Raw genomic sequence first — 22,606 nt, 5'->3', positions numbered from 1 at the left:
TTTTTCTGTAAAGCATTTTATAAATAAATAACAAAAAAATCTTTTTTATTTTTACTGTAAATAAGCATTGTACTGGGCTTGGGCAATATGGCTTTAGTCTCCTTGACCTTTTTTATATGAGTAATGCTGAAACACTTTGAAAGGGAGTGTTCATCTAACGGGGATTGAATGGGGTCATACGCTTTTTAATTTAATGTGGTACTCGGATCATTACAAGAAAACAGATGCAAACAATTTTTTAAACAACATTTTTCTCTCTTATTTTCTGTCTATTGAATTAAATAGAGCTAGTAATAGAGATGAATTGGACAGGAGGTAAAAAGTATGTAATGGTAGAGGTTGCCATGGAAAAAGAAAAATTAAGAAATGCTCTTTTCCCCCTTAATACAGAAATAAAATACCCAGCAACCAATTATCAATTAAGACTAAATGTCGGATAAATGTTCCTTCAACAAATATCAAAGAATCTACAAGCTATAACCAGGAATCAATCTATAGCTTTTCTATCTTGAATGAACTATCTTTCTTTCAAAAGCTGAAACAATCGTCCAAAACTTGAGTGTATCCAAAAAAAGATAGGGTGGCGTTGAATCTAAAAAAAAAATAACATTTTTTCCCTGAAAAAGTGGGCCTCTTTTTTTTTTTTTCTTTTTCCCTTTTTTTTCACCACTACAAAAAAAAATAAAATGGCACAATCCAAGCCTTTTCATATAAATGACTACCCGGTTGTTATCGGCATTGATTTTGGTAATAATAAAAAAACAATCTTTTCTTTTAATGAATGAGTATTGGTAATCATTTTATTTGTATTTTTTACAGGTACAACATTTTCGGGATGCTCATACGCATTTATACAAAATGATGAAGTAGTCGATATTGTTCGCTGGTAAAAAAAAAAAAAGAAGAAGTTTTTCTCAATATGTGAAATGAAATAACCAGGTTTTTTCTTTTTGTAGGCCAAAGCAAAACAATAATGTTTATCCAAAGGCAAAATATCATAAAACGCACACTTACAAGTTATTAATCATAAATTCTATAGGCGCCTACACTTAATTTTTATCAAGGCAACACAAAAGAGATGACACAATGGGCTAATGCTGCTCGTTTAGAAATGCAGCGTCCCAATTCTCGAAATTCAGTTTTACTGAAGCAGTATAAGCTGTATTTAGATGAAAACATCGCAAAGGATTTACCCCCTCTTCCTAACGGTTTGACAATCGTTGAAGCGATATCCGATTATATTCGTGCATTTCATGAACATGTAGTAACTGAATTAAAAAAGGGTTTTGCAAAGAATTACAGCCAACATCAATATAGATATGTATGTCAAACACAATGTCTCTGCAGCCTGTCTAACTTGTTTATAGTGTTTAACTGTTCCTGCCATGTGGTCTGATAAAGCAAAGGCAACTATGCGTGAGGCTGCTATCATGGCTGGATTGATAAAAGAAGATGACCATCGTGATAGACTAATGCTTATTTCTGAACCTGAAGCCGCTGCTCTTTATTGTGAAAAGAAATGCGATCAATTTAATTTGAAGCACAATGATAGATTTATGATTTGTGATGCAGGAGGTAAGCTAGCAAATGGCCAGTAGCACACACACATACACATTTCTTATTATCATTGATAGGTGGAACGGTTGATTTAATCGTTTTTGAAATTGATGAGCGTAGTGGAAGAAAGTTACGTGAATGTACAAAGGGTCACGGACAGTCTTGTGGTTCAGTCTTTTTAGATCGTCGTATGCGTAAATTGCTGAAAAAGAAGTTTAAAGAATATTTGTCTACGATTCCAGCTTCAGCCTTTGAGTCTATGATGGACAATTTTGTAGAATTGATTAAGCCCCAATTTGATGGTGTAGAAGATCAGTTTATCACATTACCCGCTTCCATGAACTTGGCCTCATTAAATAATCCTGCTATCGGTCTTGAAGATGGTATGCTTTGCTTAACAGCAGCAGAATTGAAAAAGGAGGTGTTTGAACCTGTCATTAAAGAAGTCCTCAATTTATGTGAAGAACAATTACAGAAGGCTCAGCGATTAGAAGCTATCTTTTTAGTAGGTGGTTTCGGTTCTTCTAATTATCTATTTGAACGTGTCCAAGAAGAATTTGGTTCTCGTGTCAGTCTTGTTGCTGTTCCTCCTCGTTGTGAGCTTGCTGTTGTTCGTGGTGCGGTTTACTTTGGCTTGAATCCTCACGTGGTGACAACACGTATTCCACGTTACTGGTACGGTATTGACACTACAACTACATTTGAAGAAGGTGTTGATCCACCTAGCTACAAGATTATTCGTGCAGATGGAAGTGTGCGCTGCGATAACCGATTCTCTGTTTATGTTAGAAGAGGACAGCCATTGGACATTGATAATTGTGTATCCAAGGATTTCTTTGCTTATTACCCTCATCATACCACTTGTACTTTATATGCAGCTGATACTGAAGAACAACCTAGATACACAACAAGTCCAGGTGTACATAAAGTAGCCAACTTTACGATTCCCATGCCTGCTTTAACTGGTGTTATGGAAGGTGAGAAGGTTGATTTAACAATCAAAATGTACTTTGGTGAAGTAGAATTAAGAGTTGAAGGTAAAAAATAAAAAATAAAAAACGATTGTATACTAACATTTGTATAAAATAGCTGTTATCCGTGGAAAGACATATGGAACTACTTGTACTTTTGACTCAGACTAACTAAGGAATAAAAAATGAAATAAACATTAATATATTTTTATACAGTATTTTTATGTTCTTTTTCTTACTATTGTCTTTAATGATTGTTCTGTATTTCTAAGCTGTATCCAATCTAAGATGATAAAGTAGTGAATGGCACAAAAAGAAATAAAGACACATATTATACTTGCATCTTTTTTTTTATTACAAACTCCTTTGATGGTAGTAATTGTAGTGCTGCGATGTCAAAAATTCCAAATTAGGTAGTATTTCTCTGTTAGCAACCCTTTTTCCCCTGGGAAGGTCGGTAATCCAAATGCAGTGTAAATTTCATACACGTAATGCCCTTTTTCCTCCTCTCTCTTTAAAGCATAAAATTATCAAATGTCTGGCTACGATCGTGCCCTAACCGTCTTTTCTCCCGATGGACACTTATTCCAAGTTGAGTATGCTTCTGAAGCCGTGAGAAAGGGTACCTGTGCTGTATGTATTGAAAAAGTGTATAAAAATATTTAATCTCATGTATACAGGTTGGAGTTCGTGGTAAAAATGTAGTTGTTCTCGGTGTTGAAAAGAAATCTGTTTTGAAATTACAAGATGCTAGAACTGTTCGTAAAATTTGTATGCTTGACGATCACATCTGTATGGCATTTGCAGGTAAGAAAAGAGTAAAATTTTATAAAACAATGTATTGATTTCAATCAAGGTTTGACCGCTGATGCTCGTGTATTGATTAATAAAGCAAGAATCGAATGCCAAAGTCACCGTTTAACAGTCGAAGATCCTGCATCTGTCGAATACATCACACGCCATATAGCTCAGATTCAACAAGTATGATATCCAGAAAACAAATGTATGTAATAGGCTAATTTTCTTTTACAGAAATATACCCAAAGCGGTGGTGTTCGTCCTTTTGGTATTTCTACACTTATCGTAGGCTTCGATCACAGTGAGCCAAAATTATACATGACTGAGCCTTCTGGCATTTACACTGCATGGAAGGTAAAACAAAGAGATAGCATAGAATGTATTGTGAATAAAAGTGGATATAGGCAAATGCGATTGGTAGAAGCTCTAAAACAGTGCGTGAGTTTTTAGAAAAGAATTACAATGAAGATATGGAAGAGAATGATACGGTTAAATTGACCATTAAGTCTTTGTTGGAGGTGGTTCAGACAGGTGCAAAGAATATTGAAATTGTTGTTATGACTACAGAGGGAGAAGTCAAGGTAAATTGATATTACACACATAATAAAATTTTATTGATGCATGTTTTATATAAAAGCGATTAGAGCAAGAGCAAGTTGAAAGTGTGGTTGCTGAAATTGAAAAAGAAAAGGAAGAAGAGGCTGAAAAGAAGAAGAAGCCCAATGTCTCAGTATGAAGTGAATGATTTTGTTGTATATTAAAATAATTGATAAATACTTGATATTTCACTGTTTTTACAATCTTGAGATGAAAAGAGACAGTGAGTTGTAATACGATTAAAGTTGGCTTTTATTTATATAAAAATAAAAATAATTAAAACCTACGTGATCACATAATCACCTTTGTGATTGAATTGCCCGGGCTAGATCAAGAAATGTGTAATGAGCTAAAAACCTTTTTGATAGGCAAAAAGGGAAAAAAGATAGAGAAGGGAAGAGGAGAGAGGAAAAGTATGATCAAATACTAGGTTAGGTCTGGCCGAGTCAGTTCACCAACTTGATTCCAAGTGAGGGAGTGTTCGAAAGGATCTCGCCATGATGGAGATAGTCGAGTTCGAATAGAATTTGGCAGATAGTAAGCCAGCGGACAGTCCAGGCTGAGGGAGTTGATGAGGAAGGTTTGGGAGCTGCGAGAGCACTGTTCTTGCGTTTGGTTGGTAATTTATTCAAAAGGAAGGACAAGGGATCAGGTTCGGTAGAAGGTATTTGTAGCCGTTGGTGCATGTGTAAGCACCAAATTGCATGAGAACGGGTGAGCATGTCAGTTGGATGGTAAATACACGGCTTAGGTACACCTCCCAGTAACCAACCAAGGCGCCAGCGTATGACTCGGCTACGTTCAATTGAAGTCATTGGTAACCAGAGGATAGGGTCAGTAGTTGATTGCGAGCGGCAAGCAGACAAAAACTTTGAGTGTGTACGCTGACGATTTTGGTTAAACAAATCCTCGAGGTATTTCCGACAGATGACTCTGAACGTTTGACGATTGAGATGCTCTATGTCTTGGTTACAGCATGCTCGCCATAAAGGATAAGGTGAGCTTGTACCAGTGAGAATGGCTTGCAGAGGTTCGAATGTAGGGTAGTAACCGAGAAAGTAGAGTGTCATCAGGTAAATTCAGAGATCGAAGTATGGATCTGGCTTGTAGGATATGGACGCGGTTTTTCATTGAAAGTTGGTCACCAAACGGTGCATTACTTGGGTTGAAGAACGGGAGCTGCCCCGAAAGATTTGACGTAGACACTGGTTCTGACAAGATTCGATTTTTTGAAATTCGTGAAACTTCACCATACTGATGGCAAGGCCGTATTCAAGTTGTGGAAGCATGATTTGCATATAGAAACGAACAGAGAGAAGGCGGTCAAAGCCGGCGGGATTAACTCCAATCATTGCCATTTCGTTGATTGTTTTCAGTGCTTTGTTGATGTTGCCTTGGATAAATGCTTGAGTATGGATATAACCACCTGAATGTATAGGGATTCCTAGCTATGGAAATGAATTTTGTATTGAAAGTATTGTGTCATACAGAGCATATGACTGAGTATCTTCAGGAGGAGCCAAGATCGTACATTTAGCAGGGTTCCAACGGTATCCCAATTGGTAGCTGTGTTCTTCGCATTTTTATAGAATAGCTGGAAGTTGAGCAGAAGAGGCTATGAGGACCACATCGTCATCGTAAAGAAGACAATTGACAGATAGAGCAAAGTCGACTGGATCTTTTTCAGCCTCGTGTGGAAGCGGGTGATCACGTAGGAGGCTGGGTAGCTGGTTGATGTAGATAAAGTACAAGAAGGAGGAGAGGATGGAGCCTTGTAGGACACCAGTTTTAGGTGGAAAGCAAGACGATTTAGCATTACCAAGGATGACTCCAATCTGTACTTTATTAAAAGGGTTTTTAAGGAGGTCGAGAAGCGCTGGATCAAGATATGGTTGTAAAGTTCGCCAAATGTAGCTTCGATCCACGGAGTCATAGGCATATTTGATGTCTAAAAAGGCCAATGTAGAGTTACTGCAGTGATGTTTACGCAGAATAGAGCAGATCTCAATGAGATCTAGGGTACCACGAACTTCCCGGAAACCGCCTTGTGCGTTGTAATACATGTTTTTCAGCGTAAAAACCATGCATAAGAATCATGCTCATCAAATCACATGGAATTGGTCGAGTTTTTTTTTTTTTTTTTACAAAAAGTTAACAGCGACTTTCAACATTTGTAACATGTCTATAAGATCCATCGTTTCTTGATTAAAAAAAATGTCATGATCTATGTGAATTTAGTTAGACGTGTTTTTTTTTAACTCTTGAGAGACAAAAGGTTTGCGGGTATTGCTGGATTACGTTTAGATGATACATCCAAGACAATGAACTGTATTTCCTGAAATCCAGATACTTACAAATAGTGTATGGTTCTATCTTTCTTTTCGGATCTACTTCTGTTCCCCTTTATCAGAAATTAAAATACTTCCATTGATTTTTAGAATCATGAGCCTTTTTCTCCTTTTGGATGCATGCATTGAGTATCAGTGTTTACACCATCAGATCTTGACTGATGTTCTATCAATTGGAAATAGTCAAGTTTCTAAAGGCCTATAAGGGTAATTAATACGCAATTTGCATTTAAAGTCTACCAAAATGCCTCAGATATGTATTTCTGTGAAACCTAGACTTGTTTTCGCTTGAAAAAGGACATGGTGAAATGTAAAGTTGAGAAAAAATTAACTCAGATTGCGCTATTGATAAGAAAAGTGAGTATGACGATCTTAATTCTCGCTCAATGCGCCCCGAAGCGATCTTTATACAACTGAAGAAAAGAGAGAACTCAAAGCTGATGGCTTATAGTCCTTGTTTCCCGTGTTGGCACGGTTAAACAGCAAAGTTAAGATTCCGCCTTTTTTGTGTCGTTTTTTATTAGGTGAGCATAGGAATACATGTAACAAGATGATGTAAACATTATCTCTTTAGAAAAAAAAAAAAAAAAAAAACTATATAATACTTTTTTCTATAAGGTATTACTGATTTATCAAGACAAGAAAACTAATAATACAATGAATAAAGATAGACGGAAAAATACTAAAGATTTTATATCCGTGAAAACATTTTAAACACCACAAAAACCAAAGAATTAAAAAAAAAGATCGTCATGTGTGTACTACCAACCAAATCTCTGTGTATATCAATAGTTACACCAAGCGATCATGGATTATGAAATATTATGCTCGCACAAATGATGTGATCGACTTCAAGGTTTGAGCCAAGAAAAAAAAAGAAAACCTTTATTTTTTTCTAAATGCTCGGAAATTGCTAAATGAATATATACCGTGCAGTGTAGGTGGTGGGGATTAAATGTAAACCGGCTTTTGTACTTTATTTGTACGATTCCTTTGAAAAGAAAAAGAAAAAGGCTCCGTTTAGATGTTTATCTGATTCGGTAAAAGTTTTTTGCTTATAATACATATTATTTATTCTATACAATTCACAATTGTTCATTAACAATGATATTCTCTACTCTTGTCCAGTTGCCAACCAATATCTCTGGTTTAGCAAAACGTATGACAGTATCATAAGATTTAATGAGTGGGTCCTTTTGAGACCAATATTGTGTAATAAAGTCAGATACGCAAATAGCACGAGAGGGCATGTGCTTGTTATTGGTACTAATTCCTTGTGTGAGACCAAAGTCTTCCAGCGGTTTTGATGGGCGTACATAAGTAGGCGCTGTATGGCTAAGACCGGATGCCATCATGGCAAAACCAAGGTCTTCACAATTTAACTCATTATCAACATATTCATGTAATTTAGGTTCAAGAACACTAAATTGTATGGTTAGCAACCAATATAAATGATAATCGTTATCAACTTTACCAGGTATAAGCAAATAGATAGTCGGAGTGAATAAACATACTCTTTGTTAACACAATTGTGTAAGGTGCTTTTCCTATAAGTTTATAAGTTGCTTGTTGTGTAGTTGGGTTATAGGTATGTAGACGTGGAAAGTGACCGACAACACTATCTTTATGTGATTTCCATACCTAAATAATAACAATAAGTGATGATAAGATACAAATATTAAGAGTTGCTTACTTTAAATGTAAATTCAAGATCCTTCAAGTCTATAAATATGTCATCATCCATAATATAAACAGCATCCGTCTTGAGTTCATCCACTGGATTAAACCTGTTGTTAAGTGAATCATAAGATTGTTTAAGGATCTTTAAACGATGATAATCTTGTTGATCAATAGCTTCATATAATGAACTTGGAATATCTAATGAAGGATTGTGCCAAGTGACAAAGACAGTATGAACCTTTTTTGATTTTAACAAGTGATGAATAATTAAAGACAAATGTTCAATTCTTTCTGGATTATAAGTGCTAATCATCACAGAGAATTGGTCTTGAATAGGAAATTGGTTGACGTCCCCTTTGACTGATTCAATATAATTTGTACATACATCATTTTGTCTATTCTTATTTTTCCATCCATTTTCTAAGAGAGTAATCAATTTGTCATTCTGCAAACAGCCTAGATTTTCTCTTTCTTACCTGGATTCAAAAAAGAGTTTAGATCATTATTTAATCTACGCCAATAATAAAACGGAACTGCTTCAAATTGTTTTCTCCAATCAGTTTCATTGTATAAGTGAAAATTCCATGGTTTCATTGGTCCTGTAAAAGCATACAATATCTAATAAAAAGAAGAGATTTGTTATTGTTGTCTTTCTAAATAAACTCAATGCTTCATACCTCATCATTCAATAGTGCATTTGTATTGATATGTAGCTGAGATTGAATAGAGTGGCTTTTTTTATAGTCTCGAACCATGTATTCAAAATGATCGGGGCTGGGTTCAAGTAGTAATAAAGAAGGGGAAGCAGTGTCGGACAAAATAGCTGAGTTTGGTAATTGATAAAACAACTGATCTACGTCCTATTTCATATTATTTTTAGTACAAAAAAAAAAAAAAAATGATGATATAACCCACCTTGTTAAATACAATCTCTGGAGTAAAATAGGCTACTTTTTTATAATCAAATAAAGCCCAAAGATTTAATAAAGCTTGCTGATTATTCATACAAGATGATTGAGCAAATGAAGTCTATTATTATGCTATCAGCAAGACATCTCTCTCTCTTTAACAATTCAACTTGCCTTAACAATTTGTGTTCCTAATCTTTCTAACTTTTCGATATCTTCATTTTTAACATAAACAGAATCTGGTATCAATACAATAATATCACTTTTGCTGGAAGATTTTTTTGTAAAGGCAACTTTTAGTGAATAAATAGAAACAAGTGTAGATTCAATCTACATGTTGTCTGTTTAGTACAACAATCTCTCTCTCTTTCTTTCTATTGTTTACCATTTGAGGATCACATAGAATAGTGGCAAATGCGCGATTCTTTTCAAATAGTTTAATTGCCCCTTTTTGCCTTGATATTTTTAGTAGAGGATATAAAGTTAATATCAATAGAAAGCATAGCAGAATAGGTAGCATCAATCTCTTGTTCATTTTTTTTTTTTTGGTTTAAAAAAAGGAAAAAGAAAACTAAGAATACAACAACTTCCATTCTTTTTATATCAAAAAGTATTTTTAATCCCAGACTAACGCTTTTAGGAAAGTATCGACTGTGTAGATCAATACTGAAAAAAGTGTCCGGAATCCTTAAATGATTTAATATGAAACAATTGTGAATTATTAAGTAATTTTTTAATTTTTAGAAAGTTTGAATTTCTTTATTTATACTTTATTATTTATATTCTTATTCACACAAGTTTCATGTATTATCCTATTTTTGAATTTTGTTTTTATTTTATTATTCTATACTTACTTTTTCCTATGTTTTTGTATATGATTTTACCAAATTTATATAAATTAACTCAATTAATAAATAATGTACAAATAAACATTTTCTGTATTACTCCTTTAAAACATTCACATTGACAACTGTTACTTGTTCATTTACTCCTTGTTGTAGCACACAAAAATTTACTAAAGTTCATTTGCATTTTATTATTTGTCCATGTGCTACATTATTAATACTTTCAGATATCATACAATCTAGTGATCATATTGTTTATCTGCACTAATCAATAAAAAAGTACTTGTTTCCCACAATCTTTATTATTGAAAGGGATTGTACACTTTTCATAAATGATGTAACAAACTTTGAGAGGAAGCAAGGATAATAAGCCAAAAGTCTTATAAAGTTAAAAGCGATAAGTTACGGTTACTTTTTTGCCAAGCATTTAGTAAACAATATTTGTGTGATCAATTTATTCAATATCATTCTCGCCCGTTTTAGCGAATGTGCATAATCTATAGTACACTTTATTAACACGAAAAAGAAAATGGTTTTGATAGATTAGCACCTTTTTACACGAAAAGACGTTTGTATCCTTAATGGGATCTACATGACACACATATATCTGCTAAGATATCTTTATCTTCTCCTTCTTCTCTGCTTTCTCTTTTAAATGATCAAAATTTCATTCAAAAAAAAAAAAAAAAAAAGTATGCTGCGTCTATTGTCATAACAACAACTCAACTTGCATTTTTTTTTTCTTGCTTGTTCTTTTTGACAACAATGGGAGAAGACATGGCTCTTTCCAACTCTCAACACTCATCCCCAGTGGCGTAATCTAGAGTCTCTCCACCCAATCGCAAAGTTAAATATAAGTCGTATGCCCATGCAATAACAGCAGCATCAAGAGTGCCATTGATGCATGACCATATCATACCGCCCCATAGTGACAATTCTTCAACATTAAGTACATTACAAACTCTGGTTTTTAGGGCTTCTAGAACAAAAAGCGCTTATCTGTTAGGCATTTCAGCCTGTAAAGGATAAATACAATGATCAACAAAGCATGATTTTACTTAAGGAACAACATCCTAACGTTTATGTTTGCGTCCCTTTAAGTGATGATCCTCGTCGTTATCTGGTAGCCTATATTGAAAAAGAGAATGATAACAATGACATTATGAACTCTGGGCTCATTTTTCCAGATGCTAATCTAAAATTGTACTCATTCCCTTCACTTAATGATTCAACCAAAGTTGTCGATATTGAAATTAGCCACCTTCCCCTTCTTCCAAAAAAAGAAGCCTTAGAAGACCTTCAAGGAAGTCTTCAAGTGTTTGGAGAGATTATGGATTTAGGCATTGCTACGGAACCTGCTACAGGCTTTTTCATGGGAGCTGGCTATGCAGTACTGAACATACAACAAGAGGTCAATGTGGCCGAAAGAAAAATATTCCAAGCACTTAGCCACCAGATTAGCTGGTGTCAATCCAATGAATTTTTCCATGCGACCTGGAACAATATGTCTACATGGTGTCGCTATTGTCATAAAGAAGGTGTGTTAACTCGTAGGAATAAAAAGACTTTAAAATTCAACGAGACTGAAAAAGTTATATTTTTATTTAATATTGTAATATCTGGTATTTATATTCTTTTCATGGAGGTTTAATTAAATCCTTTTCAAGATACTTAAATTAATTATAACTGTAGATCTAGTGTAAATAAACTTTAATGTAAAGATCTGTTCCAGGTTATGCAAGTGGACTGTTTTATAATTATTTCTTAAGTAGATTTGTTTTTATGTTGCATTGAGTTAAAGGAGTGGAATTAGTTATGACCGAATAATAGAGAAAAGACTGTAATAAATCTTTGTAAAGCATTCACTACTCTGATTTCTTATAAATTAAATATGAATCATGTTTAAATTATGTTGGGATATGACAAGGTGACGCTAAATTTGAGTGTCCTGACTCTAAAGCCCGTATCATTTGCTATTCTTGTCATCAGAATGGACATCGTTCCTTTGAATGTCCACGTAGAAATATGACCATGAATACTAACAAAAAAAAGAGATCGAAAATTCTACCAGACAAAGCAAATAGTTTCCAGTGCCGTATCTGATCAGATTAATGAACTTCAGGACTCCAATGACTCAGACTATAAGGATGAAGCAATGGAAAAATGCCCATTATATCAGACAAGATCGAAAATGAGGTTGAAGATAATGTCATCGACTCTGAGGAGATTAAACAATTACAACAGGATCTTCAAAAGCCTATTCACTACTTAAACAGTGCAAACAATAGTGATATCTTCATCGGTCAGAGTGGTGCAACTGTACCTTCGCAACTACCATATGAACAAAAAGAAACTATAGAAAATACTATGCCAGGTATTGAGTGGTCAAATGAATCACAAAGTGGACACCAACCAGGTTCACCCTCTAGAGCGGGGACGATCGGCTCTACCTCTAAAAGCTTGCAATGATTATGCGGAACAATATCTTATGACAATATACCTCATTAAATACTAACAGTTTAATCAAATCCAATTCACTGCAAACTTAAAAAGATTAGATACGATACCTACGACTTCAAAAATATGACATAATATGCTTTCAAGAATCTCACGCTTCAATTCCAGAACTGATTTATTCACTCAACATTCATTTTCAACCTAAAGTGCCCCACTGGACACCACATGTAGGCATCCTTTCATTCTCCAATAGTTTCCAAATTTCGATCATTGATACATCCAACACATTCATTTCACCACGTTTTCAGATTTGTAAAGTCAATCACTCCCAACGTGTCTATGAATCTTTTTTTATTTTGAACATATACGCACCTGCTCACTCGGACAGGAAAAAAAGAGAGTTCTTTAACCAATTGACAAGGATGTTGTATGGAATGCATGAACCAATTGCCTTTGATCGTTTGATAGTAGCGGGGGTTTCAATTATTCAAACATTCGAATAGAACAACTTTCATATACGACATCCTCGGAGTGGAGAGCCCTATTAAAAGAGTTTTTTTCATAACAGCATGTTGATGAATGATCTAGCAAGTATTCCGATCTTCCAGCGTTATCAGTCGAATGCAACAATTAGTTCTGTTATAGACTATATTTATGTTGGCACAACTATACACCATAATCTAAAGGATACGCAGCTCATACGTCTTCATCAATCTTGGCCAGACCATTCAATCTTGCAAGTCAGTTTTATAGCAGGCCAAGCACCTACAGATCCTGGGTTATGGTGGGCTAATCCTTTATATGCTTCTCATTCGGCGCTAAAAGATCATATCACACATAAAATCAATCAACTGATGCAAAGCCTCTCTAGGGGTACACGAATCACACCAGCGGATAGATGGGACAAGATTAAATCAATGACCAAGAAAGTAATACGAAGTTATGGGTATTCGTATGTTGATTGGAGGAAGGCGGCAGTAAGACAGTTAGAACGGAAAAGAATTCGTATTTTAAGAGGCAAACCGCCGTTGGCAATAAAAGAGCAATTGATCGAACCTATTGATCGTATGTTAGGTAAATTGCAGAAAGGTCTGGCTATACTTGATGGACTGAAAGCAGGAATTCGATGGCGAGAACAAGGAGAAAAATCTGCTGGCTTTTTTAAACGTCTACATCAGCAACGTACAGTGCAACAGCATATGACGGCAGTCAAAGACATGGATCAACATCTGTCTATCAACAATGTTGAAGCAGTACCACCAGCAGATCACACATCTGATCCAACTGCAATGAGAGAAATAGTACGGGAATATTGTCAGGGCTTGTATACAATTGATTATGTTCAGGATATAGAAATCGACAATTATTTAAACAGTATTCATTTTAGTAAAAGAGTAGATCAGTGTGAAAACGACGCACTGGTATCAAATATCACAATGGATGAACTGTTGGAGCAAGTACAATGCAGCCCCAAGCAGAGTAGTCCCAGTAACGATGGATTGGGATATCAATATCTGCACATCTTATTCGCCATTCCATCACTCAAAAAGCTTATATTGGAAGTATATAACAACGCATTGACAAAAGAAGAGACCCGTCATCTTGGAAAGATATTCGTGTACGGCTATCACCAAAAAAAGGAGATATATCTGATTTAAAGAATTGGAGACCGATATCATTGATCAACTGTGATGGAAAGATTTTCACTCGTGTTATCAATTTACGGCTATCAAACATTGCTAACAAAGTTATTAACCCATCACAAACAGGGTTTATGAGAAGACGCTTCATAGGCGATAATGGACTTCCCCTTCATCTCATAGTTCAACAAGCGAGGCTCAGCAAACATACTGGGAATATGCAATTAAACCCGGGTTGTGTTACGGTTTGTACAAAGACATTTTACAACATAGAGCAATAAGGATATAACCGTACATATGGAAATACATTCTGGCTGACCCACCGGCCATAGAGGATGACCTTACGGCAGACACTCTTTCTCAACAATTCCGCAATCAACAAATATGGCAGAAGTTCGTGTCATCTAAATTCAGACAAATAGTAAGTTTTTCCCTCTATCAATACAAGGTCAATGTACCCAAAGTTCGTCTAAAGTTGTTTTGAACTATCAGTAAGCTCCTTCAAGCACGTACAGTGTGGTATAGAGTACTTCATTTTAAGCTACCGCGATGTCCTACTTACACTATATTCAAACAACTGATTCCAATCAATGTCGATTATCTCAAGTCCACGAAGAACAGTAAAACACTTTTTGATTTTTTGTTCACTCAAATGCTTAATTTGGAAATCTATAATTCACAACTTCTATCCTGACTTCAATCTGCGACCCGAATCAATATGGCAGCCATTTCGTTTTCTCAAACCTCCAGATTGCTTCCCTAGTCATTTGAACCAACATCTATTCATAGTTCTGTCTACTTCATTACGGTATATATGGTACTTTCATTGGCAATTCGTCATCCACAACGTTCCTTATCAACCAAATCTAATCATCTCCAAAATTATCTCACAAGTCTCTATAGTTACAAATGAACATTCTTTGATCGAACAGTTACACTGGTTTCCTTTCCGTTTCTATGATTCTTATATTCCAGATTTACTCATTTAATAACAATCTAGTCACACCACTCCGCGATGTGTGACTCCAAGTTTAATAAAATAACTTCTTTTACAAAAAAAAAAAAAAAAAAAAAAAAAAAAACAATGGAAGAAGAATCAACTATAAATATCACTTTTGACATGTAGAATATGATTCTTTAAATAAGCATACAATCCTTATTAACTAATTCTTTAGACTAAAATCACTATGTATAGCAGACAATATAAAACGCGATCAAGTTGATACAGTAGATCATTTTATAAAACTTGTAAAAGAATTACAAAAATTTCCAGGGAAACGCTGTCGAGATCCGGGATATTCTAAGCGACTATGTAAGAACAAAAAAAAATCATGTATAGTGTGCTTACTTACATAAATCAATAGCTGATTGCTTAAGAGATGCCAAAAGAGATTATTATAGAACAAGTAGAATGTAAATGAAAATAGATTTTACATAAAATTAATAATATACTTTTTACTATAGAATACGAAAAGAAGAGAAAAAAGTTGCTTTGAAAATCATAAACAATCTAGCCGCACCTGTTGAAGACTTATTTAATTACACTCAATCTATTTATAACGACATTGTATCAGAAAAAACACCTGCTCAAATCCTTTGTAACAAACAATTAGAAGAAATCAATCAAGGCGCTGTACATTTAGAAGAATCCAAGTTGGACAAGAAGGATTTTGAAAGCTGGACTCAGGCCTTGTTCGATTCAGCACATGAGACAAGAATGCAGATTCAAGCCATTCGTGATTCAACCGATTATGACTATTATGTCCGTGTCCTCCAAGAGCAGTGGGAGGCAGCCCAACCATTTCATCACCCAGAAATGCGAAGACAAGAAATAGCAGAGGACACACTTGCTCATCTATTGAATCTTCCATCACGCCAGGAAAAGGCTCAAAAAAAGAAGGAGATGGAAAATCTGCTGATGAGTACACTTCAATCTTATTTGAAGGATGCAGTGGATGATTATGGATTTAAGCATATTAAAAACTACAGTCAATTGAAAAATAACGTGATAGTTTGTCAAGAACAAGGATCAGTTTGGGAGGATGTCGATAGTAGCAAGGTGCTTAAAAAGAGAAAAACAATAACAGAAGATAATAGAAGACGAATAAATAAAATATTAAAAGAAGTAGACGAAATTATTGTACCAGCACATAAGCAAGGTGAACTCTTTTGTGAAAAATATCTGGAGAAATTAAGTGTGGAATTAGACCATGTTCATGATATCATGCAGTAAGCCTTTCTCTCGCCCTCTTTTTTTCTTATTAATTTCCTATCTTTGTATATAGAAATCACTCTGAAATCATTAAAACATTGGCCAACCCAGACAATAAAGATTCACTAGAAAAAAACGACATAGATACATTTCCTACCGTTATATCTTATAATGATGAAAATTCATGTCTATCAACAGCACTAGCAGCCTTGGTGACGCGATGTACAAAAAGCTATGTTTCAGAAATTGAAGAGCAAATAAATCAAATAAGAGATCAAATTAACAATGATGATAATAAAAGTTAAATCATATACCATTTTATATAAAACTTATCCTATTATTTTATTCTTTATCAAGGAATAAACTTTCAATTTCAGCATTGAATTGCTATTCTTTTTTATTGCCTTGAGAAATCACGCAATGACTACTTTAGAAAAGGAAAAATTAGCCAGGTTTATAAATACATTAAACTCAGGACAAAAGCAATCCGTACTTTCTGATGCCACCACGCTTCAGATCCTTGCCGGTCCAGGTTCAGGAAAGACCCGAGGTAACTTGGCTAGAAAGTAAAGCAGCATGTAGCTAAATTCCATTAGTCTTGACATGCCGTGTTGCTTATTTGGTGATTGAAAAAGGCATTGCTCCCAAAAACATTATTGTAGTGACTTTTACAAACAAGGCAGCTAATGAGATGAAAATGAGACTTGTTCACTTGATTGGCGAAGTCAAAACTGGTGCGTTACTGATCGGTACCTTTCACTCTATATGCTGTCGATTATTGAGAAGACATGGCAAAGTGATTGGTTTAAAGAGTGATTTTACAATAGCAGATAATACTACCAGGTCTATATTTTTTTTTATTCATGTATTAATTCACAAAAAACTTACGCACATGTAAGTGAGGATATTATTCAAAAAATTAGGAAAGATAAAGCCATGTCAGAATGTTTGGGTGATTTCACAAGAGTTACAATGAAAGCAGGGGCAATCTATGGTACTATTAGTAATGCGAAAAGTAAAAGAATTGATCATGTTCAATTTGCAAAGGACAATAAGAAGGGGTATATGAAAGATATTGCCATTATTTACAAGGAATATGAAAGGCAGTTGGCAAACCTGAATCTTGTGGTACATACAAATCATGAAGACATCTTTATATATCCTGTTTACTTACAAATTAAATGCAGGACTTTGATAATTTATTGATGATGTGTTGTAATCTATTGGAAAAAAAGACGGATGTTTTACAAAATGTGAAGTGTATTTTGGTGGATGAGGTAAGAAGTGGTAATAAATAGAATCATTCTATTCTTTAATGCTTTATTTATTTTAGTATCAGGATACCAATGTTATTCAATATGATTTACTCAAATTGATGATGGCACAAATCAACAATAAAACAGTGACTATTGTTGGAGGTAAATCAACAATTTCTATAAAGCCTTTATATGTATTTACAATGGCAACTAGATCCAGATCAATCCATTTTTGGTTGGCGTAGTGCCGAACCAAAAAATTTTAGTAAAATGGCAGAAGAATTTGAACAGACACAGTCCATCAGCCTAGAACAAAACTATCGAAGTACAGCCTCTATATTGGGTGCAGCGCTTCACGTCATCAAACAAGATCCTGATAGAGTAGACAAGTCATTATTTACCAACAATCCTGGTGGTATTCCTATCTCACTGATCACTGTACGAGATCAAACAAAGCAAGCTGATTTTGTTGCCTCTGAAATCCGAAAAGTTATTACTTATTCAAAGGGTTTGATTCAATACAAGGACATTGCTGTCCTTATGAGAATGAACTTTATCTCGAATGATCTTGAAACTTCGTTTAGAAATCATAAAATACCTTATGTTGTTGTAAGTATAAGTTTGTCGATAACCGACACATGAACACTAAGATATTAACACACATCTATTAGGTGGGCGGAGATAGGTTCTTTAGTCGTATGGAAGTAAAGGATATTATTTCCTATTTGGAATTCATTTATAATCCATCCAATGTCCTAGCATTTCAAAGAATCATTAATGTACCCAAGCGAGGCATCGGCGCTACAACTCTAAAAAAGATAACAGACTTGTACGAGTCGCAGCAAGAAAGATCTGATCTGCTGACTACGTTGATTTCCATCATCAATGGTAAAATAAGTATGGGCGCCCTAGTTGTAAACAAGTTGAAACAATTTGTAAACATTTGTAGTCATGTTCGTGAAATGATGAAGGATAAGGTGAAGATACCATTGTGAGAAAAAGTATTTTTTATTGACTTGTTGAATAGGAAGATGTGGCTACAATATTAACTTATATCATTGAAAAAATCGAATATGAAGAATATTTAAAGACTAATTATCATCAAGATCACATAGCAAGATGGCAAAATGTGGGTGAACTGATTAATATCGCTACTGAAAGACCAGAATTAAGAGAGGACAGTGAAGATTTTCTGAACAATGATGATTTGTTATTAAATGAAGAAGATCATGAGCCTGATGATGTGGATACAGTGGATATGACACTCATATTGAAAGAGTAACTATCATAGCACCTATAGATAAACATATCGCTCACTATAAATAGAGAAGAGGAAGAACATATTGAACCTCTTGAAGTGCTTGAAGTAGAAGGTGTCGTCAGTAGTGATCCAATAGCGGACTTTTTAGAATTTTGTGCTTTATGTTCAAATCAAAAAGAACAAGAAGAAGCAGAAGGCGGTGTAAGTGATTTTTTTTATAAAAGGATGCTTTATTCAATATTACAATAATAGAAAGTGACTATAGCAACAATCCACGCATCAAAAGGTTTAGAATGGCCTTGTGTATTTATCGTGACATGTGTGGATGGTGTTATTCCTCATTCGAGAGCTGATCTTTATGAAGAAGGGCGTCTTCTTTATGTTGGAATGACAAGATCAAAATGTAAAATTATTCATATTGATAAATACACGTAACTTATAAATTTTATCATAGTCATATTGTATTGTATTTCACCCACAGTCAGACAGCAATTTGGTGATTATATCACAAATCAAAAAAGTCGATTCTTGGATGGCATGGATCAAAGTCTTTATACCAACAGAGCACCTGATTGGGATAATGATATACGGAACATGCTTGCCCTCACCCTCAATAAACCTGCACCTTCCCCAGATGATACCCTAGTCACCAAAAAGTCCAAGAATGAAAAGAAGATGAAAAGAGGAGAGGAAAAGTACGGTAGTTGCTCTCAGCCAGTGTACACTGATATACGATTTGGCCTTGATGGCAATAAAGCAGATTTACTTTCCCTGGGTGGATTTTCATCGGCAGCGAATATAAATGAACCATATTATTCATCAAGTCAACCCTATACAAAACGTAACAAGTCAATTATTTCAATGAGTCAACCATTACCAAAGAAAGAAATACTGGATGATGAAGATGATAGGAAAAAAAGAATTAAAAAGGAAGAAAGAAATTAGTATTTTTATTATATACGCAATAAACTATGATACAATCTATAAAGCTCTTTCTCTAATCTTTGTGTTTCCATTTGGCAAGTTCTTCACGGAATGCATTCAGTTTTTGAGTTGAATACAAAAAATAATCAAAATCAATCTCACTTTGATTAGCTTGAAGCAGACCCCATAATCCCCAAAGAAGATGACTGACCATCACATACATATCTACTTCTCTTTCTAACTCTTTTATATCAATACAATCCTTGTTTTGTTTACTGAATTTAGAAGTTGTGTTGATATAAGCAGTCAAAAAGTTGATTCGTTCTTCCTTTGTAGGGTATTGGTCCTTATTCATTACTGCAGGCTGATCAGAATGATAATTATACATCCACTCACAAAAATGATTTGCAATATCATATCCGCGAGCATTGTATCCTGCGTAATCAAAATCAACAATCACTAGTTCTCCTGTCTTTTCCAACTGGAGCACATTTCCATATTGAGACTTAAAACATTTTAATACAAATTTTCACTTTTTTTTTCTTGCTCTTTATCCTTACATCATTTTGCGCAAATACTATAGGTGAATTGATCTTTGCTACTATCTTTTTACTTTCTTCTATTTCAAAAGCTAATCTTGTTAAATCAAAAGAGGCCAGTGTCTTTGCCCATTCATCGCTTTTCTTGGTCAAAGAAGGCAGGGTTTTCATCACTAGTTTATACCATTTATCAATATTATTCCAAGCTTCCATGCCGCTATTAGTGGGTGGTGGATAAATAGTGACGATATCATGCAGTTCACGTGCACATGAAGCAATACTTCTCGAGATATCAGGTGTTCGTATATCCGCACTAGTCAGTGTTCTCGAAGGCAAGTATTGTTCAAATCGTCCGTTACCAAACACACCCAGTAGACTAGGGCCGATATTCAAGTGAGAAAGTCGAGCGATCCAAGCAAGTTCATTATTTCGATCTATAATTTGATCTACGCCTATACCATACACTCTTAACAATAAACGCTTTCTATTGTGAGCATCCACAAAAAAAACGGCACTATACAGATATAGAAATTAGTTTGATATACACATACAATTGTGTTATTGGAAACAAACTTTGTCATGGCTCCACAAATACGATCAAGTCGAATTACCTCAACATCCTTGGCCCATTGAGGAAAAAGCTGTTCAATCAACTCGAAAACTTTTCTTTTTAAATCATCACCTTTGAGGATTCTATCTTTGAAACAAGGGCGGTTAATAAAGTATACAAATCAAATCAAATTCAATATACGTTAGATCAATAGTAGTGTCACATTCAGGAATAGGCTTCAACTCAACTGAAGAATCTTCTGAAGCCAACATTTCATATACAACTGAAAAAAAAAAAAAATAAAAAAAAAAAATAAAAAAAGTGGTGTTTCAAGCTGAGGATGAATAATAAATAATATATTTTTGATATAAAGAATAATACAATGTTCAACATAATTTTTGTCTTAATTGAACATCCAGTATTTTTCTTTGTCTGCCTAACCATGATGATGGAGCAGATCGAATAGCAAGATTGGATGCATCTCTATGATTACGTCTTACTAAATCAAACCAACCAGTGATAATCAGCCTTTGTTCAAGCTTAGACTGAAGTCTGGCATCTTGAATTTGTTTCTTTAGCAGATCGTTTTCTTCTTCCTTTGTTCTTGGATGTCGTACAGGTTCATCTGACTTGTTAATATTTGGGAAACGAATCGTCATTTCTTGCAAGAGCTGATTATAAAGCTTGATCATCTAATAAAGCAGTTAACTTTGCTCTTTATGTGGTATTTAGCTAGACTTACATTCTTCACTTTACGTATCTTGCCTTGTGTGACATTGATTTCTTCTTGAAGGTGAAGTACTTCAATTTGCAAATTAGCATTTTGTTCTTTAATAACTTCAAATTCTTGACTACAGAGACAATATATTAATGAAATATTACAATAACGTACAGAATACTTTACTCGCTTAGTCCTGGTCTGTCTTGAAACGATTCATCATCCGATCTATTGTTATTTACACCATTCAAATAATTTGCTTCAACCAACATTCGATTGATATCATGTAGCTGCATCTTGGTGATGTCCTCTAAACGATTGGTTCTATCCTGAATATTTGAATGGTCTTTTTCAAATTGTTCTAATGCTTCACTATTCTTTGCCACGCTACGCGTTCCCTCCAAGACAACAGTCTCTAATTGATATGTACTCTCCTTTAAGCTATTGGATTCCTTTTGTAGATCTAATATACGTGCACGGAAAGCCATGATGGTATGCGTTTGATTTAACATGGAGTCAGGTATACCGTTACGTATCTGTTTGAGCTCTTCCCTCAGACGATTTCTTTCTTGCACAACTTGTTCATATTCCTTTTGAATTTGATCTTTGTGTGCTGTTAAATCTTCAGTCTCCTGTCTCATTTTTTCATGGTCCACTTCTGACGATAGGGTTATTGTTGTTTCCATCTCTTTTATTTTTCTTTTCAATCTTCCAATCGTTAGTCGTCTATTACGAACACGCGTTAGTTTCTTTTAGCGATTTTATATGGTAGTACTGTACAATTCTGTTAAATTAGCTTTCTTCACATTTTCCTCCATCGTGCTTCCTTCATCGTCCAATTCACCTTCCTCTACACTTGCTCTATGACTGACCATAGCCTTATCCAACGTAACACCACCTCTCAATTCAAGTTCCTTGATGTGCTCTTCCAACAGTTGAACTTGCTCCATATTTCTGTCTCGATCACTTTCCAAATAAGTACAAGTCTCTGCAATCGATTTTAGTTCTTCTTCTAATCGATTCTTTTCCTTCAACATCTCCCTGTTTCCTAATTCAAGTTGCTGTACTTGCTCCTTGTATGAATCCATCAATGTCTTGAATGCGAGTACTTTACGATATTCATCCTCTACTTGATGACTGCGCTCTAATAAACTACTATTTTGTTCTTCCAATGCCTATCATCACATGTTATTTAATAAGGAAATATAACTGGCTACTAAGCAGCTTACCTTGATTTGTCTTTTCAAGTCGGACGTTTCTTCCATTTTTCTTTTGTATTTCTCCAATGTACTTTCCATTTTATGCATTCTTTCAGTGACATGCTTATATTCTTCTAATTGATCAC

General features: G+C 34.7%; 10 protein-coding genes across 10 annotated transcripts; 6 read left to right on the top strand and 4 right to left on the bottom strand.

The window, feature by feature from the left end:
* Positions 1–686: 686 nt before the first annotated feature.
* RO3G_12883 (uncharacterized protein) lies at positions 687–2,699 on the top strand (the record flags this gene model as incomplete). Its single annotated transcript, XM_067667467.1, has 7 exons — positions 687–747; positions 820–886; positions 957–975; positions 1,040–1,321; positions 1,368–1,575; positions 1,635–2,594; positions 2,647–2,699. The coding sequence occupies 7 exons, from the start codon at positions 687–689 to the stop codon at positions 2,697–2,699; spliced, it is 1,650 nt and encodes a 549-aa protein (XP_067523568.1).
* Positions 2,700–3,062: 363 nt separating this feature from the next.
* On the top strand, positions 3,063–4,062 carry RO3G_12882 (proteasome subunit alpha type-7; the record flags this gene model as incomplete). Its single annotated transcript, XM_067667466.1, has 6 exons — positions 3,063–3,161; positions 3,209–3,335; positions 3,385–3,509; positions 3,561–3,680; positions 3,731–3,907; positions 3,964–4,062. 6 exons carry the CDS (start codon positions 3,063–3,065, stop codon positions 4,060–4,062), a joined length of 747 nt encoding a protein of 248 aa, XP_067523567.1.
* Positions 4,063–4,369: 307 nt separating this feature from the next.
* Positions 4,370–4,993, bottom strand: RO3G_12881 (uncharacterized protein; the record flags this gene model as incomplete). The annotated part of the gene is made up of 1 exon (XM_067667465.1): positions 4,370–4,993. The coding sequence occupies one exon, from the start codon at positions 4,991–4,993 to the stop codon at positions 4,370–4,372; it is 624 nt and encodes a 207-aa protein (XP_067523566.1).
* Positions 4,994–5,538: 545 nt separating this feature from the next.
* Positions 5,539–5,862, bottom strand: RO3G_12880 (uncharacterized protein; the record flags this gene model as incomplete). The annotated part of the gene is made up of 1 exon (XM_067667464.1): positions 5,539–5,862. The coding sequence occupies one exon, from the start codon at positions 5,860–5,862 to the stop codon at positions 5,539–5,541; it is 324 nt and encodes a 107-aa protein (XP_067523565.1).
* Positions 5,863–7,356: 1,494 nt separating this feature from the next.
* RO3G_12879 (uncharacterized protein) lies at positions 7,357–8,545 on the bottom strand (the record flags this gene model as incomplete). The annotated part of the gene is made up of 4 exons (XM_067667463.1): positions 7,357–7,693; positions 7,746–7,912; positions 7,965–8,311; positions 8,428–8,545. The coding sequence occupies 4 exons, from the start codon at positions 8,543–8,545 to the stop codon at positions 7,357–7,359; spliced, it is 969 nt and encodes a 322-aa protein (XP_067523564.1).
* A 2,207-nt stretch (positions 8,546–10,752) lies between these two features.
* Positions 10,753–11,407, top strand: RO3G_12878 (uncharacterized protein; the record flags this gene model as incomplete). Its single annotated transcript, XM_067667462.1, has 2 exons — positions 10,753–11,242; positions 11,397–11,407. The coding sequence occupies 2 exons, from the start codon at positions 10,753–10,755 to the stop codon at positions 11,405–11,407; spliced, it is 501 nt and encodes a 166-aa protein (XP_067523563.1).
* A 460-nt stretch (positions 11,408–11,867) lies between these two features.
* Positions 11,868–12,173, top strand: RO3G_12877 (uncharacterized protein; the record flags this gene model as incomplete). The annotated part of the gene is made up of 1 exon (XM_067667461.1): positions 11,868–12,173. The coding sequence occupies one exon, from the start codon at positions 11,868–11,870 to the stop codon at positions 12,171–12,173; it is 306 nt and encodes a 101-aa protein (XP_067523562.1).
* A 930-nt stretch (positions 12,174–13,103) lies between these two features.
* Positions 13,104–14,082, top strand: RO3G_12876 (uncharacterized protein; the record flags this gene model as incomplete). The annotated part of the gene is made up of 3 exons (XM_067667460.1): positions 13,104–13,138; positions 13,177–13,618; positions 13,822–14,082. The coding sequence occupies 3 exons, from the start codon at positions 13,104–13,106 to the stop codon at positions 14,080–14,082; spliced, it is 738 nt and encodes a 245-aa protein (XP_067523561.1).
* Positions 14,083–15,180: 1,098 nt separating this feature from the next.
* RO3G_12875 (uncharacterized protein) lies at positions 15,181–19,475 on the top strand (the record flags this gene model as incomplete). The annotated part of the gene is made up of 14 exons (XM_067667459.1): positions 15,181–15,214; positions 15,316–16,030; positions 16,087–16,313; positions 16,489–16,563; positions 16,610–16,856; positions 16,937–17,141; positions 17,201–17,290; positions 17,347–17,431; positions 17,484–17,878; positions 17,941–18,246; positions 18,297–18,547; positions 18,596–18,731; positions 18,783–18,933; positions 18,985–19,475. 14 exons carry the CDS (start codon positions 15,181–15,183, stop codon positions 19,473–19,475), a joined length of 3,408 nt encoding a protein of 1,135 aa, XP_067523560.1.
* Positions 19,476–20,929: 1,454 nt separating this feature from the next.
* RO3G_12874 (uncharacterized protein) lies at positions 20,930–22,526 on the bottom strand (the record flags this gene model as incomplete). The annotated part of the gene is made up of 5 exons (XM_067667458.1): positions 20,930–21,235; positions 21,286–21,394; positions 21,448–21,919; positions 22,106–22,436; positions 22,491–22,526. 5 exons carry the CDS (start codon positions 22,524–22,526, stop codon positions 20,930–20,932), a joined length of 1,254 nt encoding a protein of 417 aa, XP_067523559.1.
* Between the last annotated feature and the right edge of the window lie 80 nt (positions 22,527–22,606).

Source organism: Rhizopus delemar, genomic scaffold (assembly GCF_000149305.1).
Source record: "Rhizopus delemar RA 99-880 supercont3.11 genomic scaffold, whole genome shotgun sequence".
In the NCBI taxonomy this organism is placed as follows: domain Eukaryota; kingdom Fungi; phylum Mucoromycota; class Mucoromycetes; order Mucorales; family Rhizopodaceae; genus Rhizopus; species Rhizopus delemar.
The sequence above is the reverse complement of the archived record's forward strand: the minus strand, read 5'-3'. Positions and strand labels throughout refer to the sequence as shown.